Source organism: Mesocricetus auratus, unplaced genomic scaffold, assembly GCF_017639785.1.
Source record: "Mesocricetus auratus isolate SY011 unplaced genomic scaffold, BCM_Maur_2.0 Super-Scaffold_100054, whole genome shotgun sequence".
NCBI lineage: Eukaryota > Metazoa > Chordata > Mammalia > Rodentia > Cricetidae > Mesocricetus > Mesocricetus auratus.
The window spans coordinates 1,682,502-1,694,879 of NW_024429231.1; the positions used below are offsets into that span (position 1 = coordinate 1,682,502).

The following is a 12,378-nucleotide window of genomic DNA, read 5'->3' on the forward strand; positions in this document are numbered from 1 at the left end:
GGGAAGTGTCCCGTCACTGAAACCTAGGAATGAGAATGGGCCAGCCTGTGTTTTGTATGCAAAGCAGGAATCTCCCTACCTTAGGCTGGGAAGCCCCTCCCCTCCGCAGTCCGTCTGGTGCTTTTCCTGCTGCCTTGAAACCTTAACTTTCTATTCCCCTAGCAGCCCCTTCTGTCCTTGTAGTCTAGGTGTGCCTTTCTGTGGGCAGCAGGACAGGCATGGGGCTAGTGTGGGTGTAGTAAGGGGAGCTGAGGTCCCTGCTTGCCCAACCTCATCTTCAGGTCACCATCCTGGAGGCAGACAATAGGGTTGGGGGCCGCATCTTCACCTTCCGAGATGCCAAGACCGGCTGGATAGGGGAGCTGGGGGCCATGCGAATGCCCAGCTCCCACAGGTGAGATCCCACCCAGGCAGTGGAGGGCCACCCCCCACCCCATGTTCAGCCAACTGCATTCCTGATTCAGACTCAGCCAATCCCAACCCCATTCTTGCCCTGGGCTCAGTGAGAATCCAGCTCCGTCCCTAGTCCACGCTCCAGTCTTCGTTTTGAGGTGCTGTGTATGGAGTCTTGGGCCTCAAGATGCACCTCTAAGTCCACTGCAGTGTCACCCAAACCCACGCCCAGTCAGAAGTTGTGTCTAGACCTCTCTTCCCGCTCGCAGCCCGCAGGACTTTCATCCTGGCTAGCAGGCTTGGCTCAACATTCTGCAGTCACGTCTGGCTGGGCCCGCTCTACCTTCCGGGAGGCTGGGGTGATCACTCACCTCCCCATTTGTGCCCCTAGCCTGCAGTCTGCCTGAGTTCTGCCCCTATTCCCACCCCCAGCCCCCGAGTCAGCCCTCAGTCACCAGTCACCAGCTCCATTCCCATCCTCAGTGACCCCCCCCTTCCAGGATCCTGCACAAGCTCTGTAGGAGCCTGGGCCTCAACCTGACTCAGTTCACACAGTATGATGAGAACACGTGGACGGAGGTGAATGACGTGAAGCTACGGAACTATGTGGTGGAGAAGATGCCAGAGAAGCTGGGCTACGACCTGAGCCACAGGGAGAGAGGCCGTTCTCCGGAGGACATCTACCAGATGGCACTCAACAAGGTGACCACCAGCTCCCCTGCAGAGCTCAGCCCTGCCCACAAGAGTTGTGTCTCTACTGCACCCTGTCAAGGTCTATTCTGCGCCTCTGCTGACAGCCAGCGTACCCTCTGCTGTAGCCCCTGGCACTCCCAGGACCCTCCAGCACCTTTGATACTCCGGGTCCCCATCTGGTTGCCTTAGACGGGCTCCCAGGCATTACACTCCGGTCCCAGAAGTTCTTTTCACACAGAATCTAACCCTGTGCACAGCTCCATATGACTCCCCAGTGCCTCTCAGGCCCATGGACCAGACCTGCCAGATAGCTTCCCCTCCCTACATCCACTAGTGGTCCAGGCATACCCTCTGCTTCTGGAACTCCACCTGGCTCAGCCATCATCCCTAAGTCTGCATCCTCAATGTGTCTCCGCCTGAGTGCCTTCCTCCTTACCCAGGACAAGGAGGGCAGGGTGGGGAAGTTAGAGGCCATATTTAGAAGGGGCCTGAAGAAAGAGAACTAAGCATCAGGCAGGAGAGTGCATTCAGTGTGGGGGAGGTGGCCCTGCCCTCTACACAGCAGGAAAGGCTGATGGAGGCTGCTGGGCTTGGGGGCCACGCTGCTGCTGCTGCTGCTGCTGCTGCTGCTGCTGCTGCTGCTGCTGCTGCTGCTGCTGGTGCACTCCCTTGGGTCTGGGAGCCAAGGAGACTTGTGGTGAAGGGAAAACTGCTAAGTAGCCTTAGCCAGTAGCAGCACCCTATTGGGCTGTGAGAGACCCTTGCCTGCTTATGTCCACGATGGTCGAGACACAATTAGTGAGCCTCTAAGGACAACACCACTTCCTGGCACAAAACCAGACACCAACACTAGTGACTGGTGGGCAGGTGAAAGGAATATGGTATTTGGGAGGACTTCGGACTACAGGGGAGGCATGTGCAGCATGAGCCAGGCCTGGGACTTGAAGTGGGGTGAGTGGCTGTTCCCACTGCAGCCAGGGTCCTCTGGTTGTCCCCACAGGCCCTCAAGGACCTCAAGGCCCTGGGCTGCAAGAAAGCCATGAAGAAGTTCAACAGGCACACGCTCCTGGTGAGTGAGACAGGCTTGTTTCCCTATCCTGTCACGAGAGATGACAGGTCCAGGGCTCCGCAGGGAAGGGTCTGACCAGAGCCCCTGACCATTGGACAGGAGTACCTTCTTGGGGAGGGCAACCTGACCTGGCCGGCCGTGCAGCTCCTGGGAGACGTGATGTCCAAGGAGGGCTTCTTCTACCTCAGCTTCGCAGAGGCATTACGTGCCCACAGCTGCCTGAGCGACCGACTTCGGTGAGGGCACAGCGAATGGGGCAACTCACAGGAAGGGGCTTCCTGGGAGAGGCGGGACCGGAGGGGGGGCTTCCCTAAGAGCCGCACCTCAACCTGGGTGGGCGTGCTTGTTCCCTCCCTGCAGGTACAGCCGAATCGTGGGTGGCTGGGACCTGCTGCCGCGTGCACTGCTGAGTTCCTTGTCCGGCCCGGTGCTGCTGAATGCGCCCGTGGTGGGGATCACTCAGGGGATGCACGACGTACGAGTGCATATCGCCACTTCCATACAGTCGCGCAACCTGAAGGTGCTGACCGCCGACTTGGTGCTACTGACGGCCAGCGGGCCCGCGCTGCAGCGTATCACCTTCTCGCCGCCGCTGACACGCAGGAGGCAGGAGGCGCTGCGCGCGCTGCACTACGTGGCAGCCACCAAGGTTTTCCTGAGTTTCCACCGGCCCTTCTGGCACGAGGAGCACATCGAGGGCGGCCACTCCAACACAGACCGCCCAGCTCGCCTCATATTCTATCCCGCCCCGGGCGAGGGTGCTTTGCTACTGGCCTCGTACACGTGGTCGGACGCTGCAGCCCCCTTCGCTGGCCTGAGCACAGAGCAGGCCCTGCATGTGGCGCTCAATGACGTGGCGGCCCTTCATGGGCCGGTCGTGTACCGGCTGTGGGACGGCACGGGCATAGTCAAGCGCTGGGCGGAAGACCCGCACAGCCAGGGCGGCTTTGTGGTGCAGCCGCCGTTTCTGGGGAAGGGGGATGAGGACTATGACTGGTCATTCCCCTACGGCCGCATTTACTTCGCGGGCGAGCACACAGCCTATCCACATGGCTGGGTAGAGACCGCTGTCAAGTCCGCATTGCGGGCCGCGGTGAAGATCAATAACCACGAGTTCAGGGTGACCAGCCCCGAGAAGCAGCCGCATGCCAGCATCCAGAAGCAGGATCAGGAAGAGATTAGCGCGATTGAGCAGCTGCTGGAGGAAAGCCTGGCGGGGCAGGAGCCCCCACACGAAGAGACCAACCCCGAGGGACATGTGTTTGTGGAGGCCATCCCCGAGTTGCAGGGGCACGTGTTCGTGGAGACCATTCCCCAGAAGGGGCATGTGCATACACACCCGAATCCCATCCCCTCGCACGCGCACATGCATGGGGACGTTCTCCCTGAAGGGCACCTGCACCCACATCCCGTACATGGGGGACACAGGCACGGGGGATCTGGTTCCCAGAGGCACCGGCACTTAAACGGAGAGGCGGGTCACTCTTGGTGCAAAGGGGGAAGAATCACCCAGCCCCCAACCCAGCCCTCTCTAGAGCAGGCCACCCGCACTAATAGTCCACAATAAAGTTATTTTTTTGTTAAACCCAGAGGCCAGCTCGCTCCCTCCCTCCCTCTGCACTGTTTCTCTGATCTGAATATAGGTGCCCTGGGTGCGCCGGCGGACACTCGGGTGAACACTGCACTGTGGTCAAGTGGAGATCAGAAACCACTGGAGGATGAGGCGCTGACAGGTCCTGACTGGAAGAACAAACCCCCGACAGGCCTCGAGGCCAGCCTGGGCCATAAGCGAGATGGGAAAAACAAGGCTCAGTCCCACAAGAAGGGTTTATTGCCTCACACTGGCAGCTGGTGATCGGGTTTCGTGACCTCCGGGAGGGCTCTCCTCCACTTCACGGGCCTGACGTCTCCTCCTCCGTCCCTTCCCCTCGCGGGCCTCAGCACTTGGCAAACTGCGGGAACTGGTCAGGTTCAAGGGGCTAGGAGTCTGTGCCGTCGTCGTCTTCAGGCAAGATCTCTAGGCTGCTGTCAGGCTGTGCGACCACACCCTCCCGCGGCGGCTTTGGGGGCGGCAGCGGGGATGTGGGAGGAGATGGGCTACTGGGCTCTTCCGGCGGCACTAACCCCAGGACTTCCTGCACGTTGTGTGGCAGCTCCTGGGGGGTAGGGGGTCCAAGAGGCTGGGTGGGGTGGGGTCATAAGGGATGAGGGTGGGGAGGTGGGGAAGGCCTGGCGGGGGGGGGAGATGGGGTCTTAGGGCTTAAGAGGTAAGGACTCACTGGGCAGGCAGTCAGCTGCCTGTACAGGGCCTCGGCCCGCGTCAGCACGTCTTCCACGCTGAGCTTCATGGTCAGTTCATTGATATGCTGCAGGGAGTGCAGAGTAAGGTCACACCACACTCTGAGGGCAGAGGGCAGCAGCCTCGCCCCGGGATACAGGGCCCAGCTAGGGGAGGCCTTCCTGATTCCCTGGCCTGCCACAATCTTCCATAGCACTCCTTGCTAGCTCGCCTGGATGCTGGAGCAGGACAGGAGGAGCGCTCCCTGGGGAGGGGCAGTCTCCTCCACTCCACTGCTCTGTAGGTGCAGGGCTGCTAACCTGGTAGGAGGGAGGACAACAGTCCCCACCCCGCCCAGACAAAGCCATCTAGTCAACAATCCCAGGCCAGCCACACACTTGAGTGGGCACCACGCCTCAGCTTGAGAATCCCCCATTCACCTTCAGGATCTCGTTGGAGCCAAAGCCAGACAACATCAGCGTATCCCGCTCCATGTCCAAGATGGCACAGGCCACCAGCAGGTGCAGATTGGGGCCAGGAAGGCCAGTCCACAGCACCTGAGGTATCAGCGGGAGCCCTGAAGCGCCACTCCGGCCTGCCCGTCACCTCCCAGCCCCCCACCGCCATCTCACCCAGCGGGCTGCCCACCTCCCACAACCGAAGGACATCGGGGAAGGGAAATTCCCTCTTGAACCAGATGAGCAGCCACCGGAAGCAGAAGCACAGGGAACCCGAGTCCTGGGAATCTGAAGGAGGACACAGGCGGTTGGCCTTGCCCACAGGCGGTGACCAGGCCCTAGTCCAGATGACAGACATGCTGCACACACGACATCTGCTGCTATAGGACAGTGCTGCCACTGCCCTTTCCAGGGACAGGAACACATAAGACCATGTAGTACACCAAGGAAAGCAACCGTGGCCTGTGCCACAAAGATGGGCCACCATCACTCACAGAGGCACCCTGAGAACATCAGCGAGTGTGGTAACCTGGGGACAGTGGGAGTGTTACCACGGACACAGTTCCTCCAGGACAGCGTGAGCGAGGACCTTGCCTAGATTATTAGTGGCCAGAATATCTAGCAGGTGAGTGAGACCAGTCTCAGGCCACCCTGCAAGTGCAGCAGACAGAACTCTGTGCCCAGGAACAGCTGGGTTTCAGGAGACTGCATGACAGACAGAAGCAGCTGTCTCCCTATGCCCAGAAAGAGACATGCACATGTAAGGCTTCCCTGTCAGCATGGCCCCAGTTTCCTCAAGGACACACCCAGGTCTCATGTAGCTCAGGCTGGCTTCAAATTCACTATGTAGCTTCTGAGCCTCCTGCTCCTACCTCCTCCATGCTGAGGCTACTGGTGTGCACCACCTGCCCACGTTTCTGTAGCGCTGGTGATCAAACCCAGGGCCTCGTGCATGTTAGGCAGGAACCCTACCAACTGAGCCACGGCCCCGTTAGCACTTCTCATGTTAAAAAAGCAACAAGGAACTCACAGCTAGAACGCAGTGGCCCCAGCTGAGAGGCCAGAGAAACCTCACCTGGCCTACAGCGGGCAGGCTTACCCATCCCCCTAAGCTTTGAATGTCAGGTCACTTGGGATGTTTTTCTTATTCAGATGGTCACACACAGGACCTACCCAGGAAGTCACAGAGAGGCTGATCCAGTACCCGAAGAAGCAGCAAGAGCTGCCCCAGCTGCCGCTTCATAGTCTCCTGACTCTCTTCAAAGTTCCCGTGCTAAGGAGTGGGAGGAAGCGTGAGGACTGACTGGACACCTCAGCAGCTGTCCCCGACCCTCCCTCCCTCACCCTGCGCCTCACCACAAGTTCCATGAAGCCACAGAAACACCAGAAGGCATCCACTTCATTCTGAACAACGAAGAGGATTGGGGACAGGAGGTCACTCATGCCCTGAACATAGCCTGGGGGAACACAGGGTCAGCTGCAACACCTTGAGCACCCAAGGCTCCGACCCCCCCACCCCATCAGTGCAGCACTCACCCAAGTCGAAGTGGTACATGCAGTAGGTTAGGAGGATGTCATTGAGCAGGCCCAGCCCCGGGTTCTCAGGGCCTTCGTAGAATTTGTTAGTCCTGTCGGTGCGGCTTACATCTCTCTCTGTGGGGTCCCAACCATGTAGGAACATGAGAAAGGTTAGCTGGCTGGTCACAGGTCCCAGCCCTGCTCTCCTGCATGCTGGAGTGAGGATGCCGCCCCCCAAAACCACACAATCTCCCAGTGAGAGCCCACAAGGTGCCAGGACCTCTTCCCCTGTCCTGCCGTCCCTGCTGCAGCTCACCCCCACCACCCAACTCCCACCCAACGGCCTCCTCTTGCCCCCACCCACCAATGAGGCTCCGGTATCCATGCAGCAGAGAGTTCCTCCGTTCCTGCTCGGAACTCACAGATTTCCACTGCAGCTTCATTCGGAAGTACTCATCCCTGGGGAAGAGGGACAAGAAGCCACGGCCCCCGCTAGCTCAGCACCCAGGGAACCCCTGGAGAAACACCTGCCCACACCATGGCTCCCCAAGCTCTGCCCCGCCCACCTGGGCCCTGCCTCTCCCCTGATGTTTCTCCACACAGAACACCCGATGGGCTTCTGGTAGCATCCGTCACCACCGCTCCCTCTGACGGAAAAGCATGTTCAGGGGCACTGAGGCACCCTCAGGTCTTCACAAGGGTCCGACATGGCAGGTGCATGACGCCCACAGAAAGGCGCTGACAGCCACTGCAAACTGTAGGAACTAGCGTATAGCAGCAGACTGAAAAGGAGGCAGCCACTCGAGAACGAGGCTGTTCGCTGCATACAGTGCCTTCAAACCAGCATATGTGGAAGAAGCCTTAGGAGAGCTCACACTAGTCCTACAAAACTGCGGGAGTCAAGCCCAAGCCTCAGGACAGAGATGTCTAACGGGGCGGGGCTGCGCTGTCTCACTCACGTTTTCTTCCGCACGTGGGCTTTGTGTTCTTCAGCTGAACCCTCCCAGCTGAGGTACCCCAGGAGGAACTTCCAAGCCTCCCGCCGCAGGCCAGGGCTGAGACCCTGGGGTGCAATGGATAAACAGCTCAGGGGCTTCCTCCTGGCCAGCTGTCAGCTCACCCTAGCCGATATCCACTGACACTTACGCCTGAGAAGATCCGAGTTTTCAGCTCAGGGATATTCTGGAGGCGACCATCGGGACCCACATGGCGGGCCCATTCTTCCTCTGAGACTGGAGGAGCCCGCACCACCTCAGGACGCTGCCCCAGCTCCACCTGCAGGACACAGCACAGGGGAGCCCCAAGCACAAACAGTACCAAGCCCTCCTGGACTGGAGGAACCCTAAAGACCAGGGGTCAGCAGGAAACTTCCAGAAAAGAAGAGCTGAGAAGAGCAGCAGCCAAGGTCAGGCCTGAGGCAAGAGGCGAGATCATGAAGCCCGAGGCCGGGCTGGAAATGGAGACACCTAGTCTCAGACACCACAAATGGTTGGGAACCTAGTTCAGAAGGGGAGTGCTGTCTCGGTCACCAGTGAGGGGCTGGGGGCATGGCTCAGTGGTAGAGAACTGCCTAGCATGTAAGAACCCTTGGGTCGGATGGGTCCTCAGCACAAAAACCATCCACCAGGTACACCAGTTCCTGTGAAATCACTTCCTACGCGGTTCCAGATACTGTTTTCACGTTACTAACGTGCTGTGGAATACTATTTTAACTAGGCAGAAATGTGCAGCATTTGTTTATGCTGCAGAATATTACTTTCACTATGTGAGAATGAGTTATTTTTGCTTCTGCTGCATTTGTTTTAAACATGTAAGGATGTGTGTTTAATTATGCTACATTTGTTTTACCTAAGGCACTTGATTGGCCAAAGAGCTAAATGGCCAATAGCTAGGAGGGGCTGCCAGTCAGAGAGAATAAATATGAGGAGAAATCTCGGCTAGGGAGGAGAACTGAGGAGGGACATGCCTGGGGAAGAGGCCAGCGAAAGTAAGAAAGGGAATAAGCCCCGAGGCAAAGGTAGATAGAGAGAAACAGGTTAATTTAAAAGAGCTAGCCAGAAGCTTGCCTAGGCTAGGCTGAGCTTTCAGTACTAATTAAGTCTCTATGTCATGATTTGGAGGCTGCTTGGTGGCCCAAAAGAAAAAGCCTGTATACCAAGAAGAAAACTGAGTCCTTGAAGTCATATGCCAGTGTGGTGCAACAGAAACTCCAAAACAGGGTTGCTTGACACTTACGCAGGAGATGACCTCAAAGCCAGGCTCGGGCTCATCATCGGGCAGCAGAGGCAGGTCAGGGGAGGAGGCTCCCTCAGGGTGCGGCTGTAGGGCTCCCCGGAAGAAGTTGGTCACTCGAGAGAAGCTACTGAAGGTGGTGGAGTAGGGGTCCTGGAGGAAGCGCTGGGGATAGGCGACAAGTGTCAGAGCTGCCCCCAGATCTTCCCCCTCATACCCACGGACGCCCTGCCCTGGCTCTGGGACACTCACTGACACCACACTGGAGCTGTCCTGGTCAAAGAGTTGCAGGTGATGGATGGAGTTGGAGAGCGCAGAGGAGTCGTGGGGGAAGACCAAGTAGAGGCGGGGGTCCTGCGGAGAGCTGGGAGGGCGGGCACACAGGAGGCCTTTATGTACTGGGCTAGCCTGGCCATACTTGCTCTAGGTGCTACAGTCCCTTTCTCCTTCACCAAAATGGTACTGCATGGAAAGGCTCCAGCTCAGAGCTGGGCCTGGGAGGCCAATAAGACTTTTGCATTTGGGGAAGAGCCAATGAGCGGCTTTGTGGGAATGAAGAGACACCTCCTACACACCAGGAGACTTATGGCTGAACCTCCATTGCACAGGGCGTTTCTTCCCTCCCGGCCCTCACTCTCAGGCTCAGGTAGCCTACACTGGCCTTGAACCCTGCACCTCCTGTCACAGCACTCCAAACACTGGGACCGTGAGTGCACAGGCCTGGGTCTTTTAACGCCTCTCCACTAGAACTGAGCTTTGCTCGAGGTCCTGGAGACCCCAGCTACAGCTGCAGAGGGCATGCTGGCTGGCCCACAGGCTCAACGCAGGGGCAGGCAGAGGCTTACCTGGCCAACAGCAGGTAGCGGTTGAGGACCCGGAGCAAAGCTCGGGTACCTCCTCTGTGGAAATGCAAGGCAGGTAGAGAGCCCCCGGCCTGCGTCACCAAGACCAGGTAGGCCCAGCTGAGGCCTGGCTTGGACCTGCGGATGGACTTGAGCTCCCCCAGGCTCACAGAGAAGGCCCAGGAGCTCCGGGGGCAGCTGGGTTCTGCACCTAGGAGAAAGCAATGCATTGCTGGTGCAGCTGAGGGGTAATGGGTAGGGCAGGCCCACGCAGTGTGCTCTCTCTGCAGCACCGCCTTCTGAAGCCTCCGTGGAAGCTGCCCTCCACCAGGCCTCTGAGAACTCTGGGCTGCCTGGCATTTCCTTAGAAGCAAAACTGCCTAAAATTAGAAAGAAGCCGGGTGGACATGTGTTTGTACCAGAACATTCCAGAATCTTTCCAGGCTTTCCTCAGTTTCCAGTTTGAAGACTGTATCCTTTGTCCCTAGTCTCCCGGCTATCTCACCTCTCATGCCCTCTTGGCTCCAGATCCTACTTGAGCCTCAGCACACGAGGGAGGCTGAGCACAGGGCCCGCACCTTTAATCTTAGTACTTGGCAGGAGGAGGCAGGCAGATCTCTGAGTTCAAGGCCAGCTAAGGATACATAGCGAGACCATGTCTCGAAAGAAAGAAAGAAAGAAAGAAAGAAAGGGAGAAAGAAAATGGCCCTGTGACTAGCCGCCTGTTAGCTCTTCCACAACCCACAAGTCTAGAAATAGGAGAATTCAGGGTACACCTAGAGCCAAGCCATTCTTTCCCAGGCCAGAAAGGAAGCATCTGGAAGCTACCTTGACTGTGGTGACAAAGTCTTGGAGCCATGACATGGTCCACCAGACCACTGTGACACGGTTCTACCTACCTCTCCTGGGCTCTGCCAGGTGGGGCCGTGGCCGAACTGTGCTAATGACAGCCCAGTCAGGTTCATAGCCTGGGTCAAAGGTAGGTTCCTCCTCTGTGGTGCCCGGCTCGCCCCCAATTGAGTCCTTGGGAGAAGAGATAATGAATGGAGAGCTGTGGTCTCAAGGTTTCCAGCTTGCAGCCTGAAAGCCCCAACCGAGATAGCAGAGCTTCAGAACAAGGAGGGAACCAGGTGGAAGGGGGCAGGAAGCTTGCTCAGTGCCACCCACGGTGGCTGAGGAAGAGCCAGGCTACACCTGAGGCCACAGCACCAAAGTCAGTGAGACTTCGGGGACAGGGACAGGGCCATCGGTACGCAGTCTCGGCACGCTGCACGCTTGCCCAGGTTCCCCTCATCTCTTTGACTTTTCACTGTAAGTGAATGGAGAGCAGTATGTGGCGGCCACCGTCACTGTGACTAGCAGTGAGTCTATGGGTGCACTGCTGAGGACAGTCCCGTGATGGACAGAAGCGACCCTGTAGAGCAGGGTCAGCCAGACGGCTTGGCAGCCAGGATGGATGACCCGAGTTCAGCACACAGAACCCACCAGGAGGAAAGAATGACTCCTCCAAGCAGTGAACACATGAATAAGTAAATAAATAAGGCCCGAGAGAGTTTAGTGGTTAGCAGGGCTTGCCGCACAATCACAAAGACCGCAGAGCTCAGCACCGGGTTTCCAGCATGTATCTGCACTGCCATCTTCTGGCTTCTGCGTGCACCTACAGGCAGCGCGCAGACATGCACTCACCCCACACAAGCTGGCTCAGCGCTTGCCGCCAGGCCAGACAAAGTGAGTTCAATCCCTGGGCCCACTCAGTGAAAGGAGAGAAACTGCTTCTACAGGTCATCCTCTGACTTGCACACACACACGCACACACACACACACCACACACACACACACACACACCACGGAGGGGGGGGCGGGAGGATAGAGAAAATAAATGCAGTAAAGAAACATAAAGCAACCATAGGGAAAGCCCAGCTGCCTCAGACCAAACCCAGGCTACACCCCTTAAGAAACGGGAATCCAGTCTTTCACCCAACCCAACAGGGCTCCCCAAGCAGCCATGAGAACAGGACATCAGATCACTTCACAAAGCAAACAGGCTCACAGGTCCCCGAGGTCCCCCGCCTTCCTCTTGAGCGGTGAAGGGAAGCGCGGTGCCTACCTTCTTGGAGAAGAGGATCTGGGTCGGGTCTCCAGCCTCCTCCACCGGAGCCCAGTGCAGGACGACGTCGCTGTCCTGAGGGACGTGTGGAGGACTTAGTAAAGTCTCCCGACTGCCCTCAGCCATCAACCCGAAGCTCCTACAGATGCCACCTCCATCCCGGCTCACCTTCTCCACCACACGGATGACACCCGCGATGAGAGAGTCCGGGTCCTGGTGCTTCCTGGCACTGGTGTGCAGGTATACGCCTCCCTTCTCAAACACCACCTAGGAGCGGGCATGGTGAGAGCCAGGGTCTAGGAAGGAGCATTCCCAGGAGTGGGGTCCAAAGACCCTGACAGACGGCAAGGATGGGGCGTGCCAAACTTACAGGTCCGCACCGCGATCGGATTGGGCTTGCGTTTCCCCAAGGGGAGGGGCTAGGGTAGAATCTACCTATCGACCGTGAGGAGCGACGGCGTCTTTGCCAGGAAACGGCGCTGGCTGAGTTAGCTCTGCACCGCCAAGGTGGAAGCCGGCCATCGCGGGGGTGTCGCCTATAGACAGGCGAGGGAATGAGTTCCGAAGTCTTACCCTGTAGCTGGATCCTTCCATAGCCACCGCGGAGGTTCCACTGCGCCGATCTCCTCCTTTTCCGGGCCAATGTGGTGTCACATCCGGAAAGAACCCTCCCTTCCAGGCCAGATAGTGGTAGCGCCCCTAAAGCTGTAGAGCTGCAATGGGTGAGACCATCTATCTGAACAGGGTAGAAGAAATGCGAAGACCCACATCACGTGGTGTAGACAGTA

General features: G+C 58.0%; 2 protein-coding genes across 8 annotated transcripts in view; one reads left to right on the plus strand and one right to left on the minus strand.

Annotated features, from left to right (window-relative positions):
• Il4i1 (interleukin 4 induced 1) overlaps nucleotides 1–3,740 on the plus strand; it is a 24,781-nt gene extending 21,041 nt beyond the window's left edge. For all 6 annotated transcript variants that reach the window (XM_040736032.1, XM_040736030.1, XM_013124186.3 and 3 more), the window contains 5 exons: nucleotides 282–394; nucleotides 894–1,095; nucleotides 2,087–2,155; nucleotides 2,255–2,391; nucleotides 2,516–3,740. In XM_040736032.1, coding sequence (XP_040591966.1) covers nucleotides 282–394; nucleotides 894–1,095; nucleotides 2,087–2,155; nucleotides 2,255–2,391; nucleotides 2,516–3,722 — 1,728 coding nt within the window. In that variant the 3' untranslated portion in view covers nucleotides 3,723–3,740. The remainder of the gene's footprint in view (nucleotides 1–281; nucleotides 395–893; nucleotides 1,096–2,086; nucleotides 2,156–2,254; nucleotides 2,392–2,515) is intronic.
• A 224-nt stretch (nucleotides 3,741–3,964) lies between these two features.
• Tbc1d17 (TBC1 domain family member 17) lies at nucleotides 3,965–12,337 on the minus strand. 2 transcript variants are annotated; one of them, XM_005084760.4, is made up of 17 exons: nucleotides 12,164–12,337; nucleotides 11,759–11,857; nucleotides 11,591–11,665; nucleotides 10,383–10,506; nucleotides 9,487–9,694; nucleotides 8,894–9,005; nucleotides 8,645–8,806; nucleotides 7,556–7,684; nucleotides 7,369–7,472; nucleotides 6,774–6,868; nucleotides 6,428–6,544; nucleotides 6,248–6,348; nucleotides 6,065–6,164; nucleotides 5,082–5,179; nucleotides 4,874–4,990; nucleotides 4,435–4,521; nucleotides 3,965–4,311 (listed from the first exon to the last, which is right to left on the minus strand). In XM_005084760.4, the coding sequence occupies exons 1-17, from the start codon at nucleotides 12,182–12,184 to the stop codon at nucleotides 4,135–4,137; spliced, it is 1,926 nt and encodes a 641-aa protein (XP_005084817.1). In that variant the 5' UTR covers nucleotides 12,185–12,337; the 3' UTR covers nucleotides 3,965–4,134. The 2 variants fall into 2 exon arrangements, with proteins under 2 accessions (XP_005084817.1, XP_021091454.1); XM_021235795.2 differs by having other exon boundaries at nucleotides 3,965–4,335.
• Nucleotides 12,338–12,378: the final 41 nt, after the last annotated feature.

Coding starts and splice junctions, on each gene's coding strand:
- Tbc1d17 (XM_021235795.2), bottom strand. CDS start 12,184: ATGGAAGGATCCAGCTACAGG. Junction 11,858..12,163: donor TGGAAGGATCCAGCTACAGG/GTAAGACTTCGG, acceptor GCCCGCTCCTAG/GTGGTGTTTGAGAAGGGAGG. Junction 4,336..4,434: donor GGCAGCTGACTGCCTGCCCA/GTGAGTCCTTAC, acceptor CACCCCACCCAG/CCTCTTGGACCCCCTACCCC.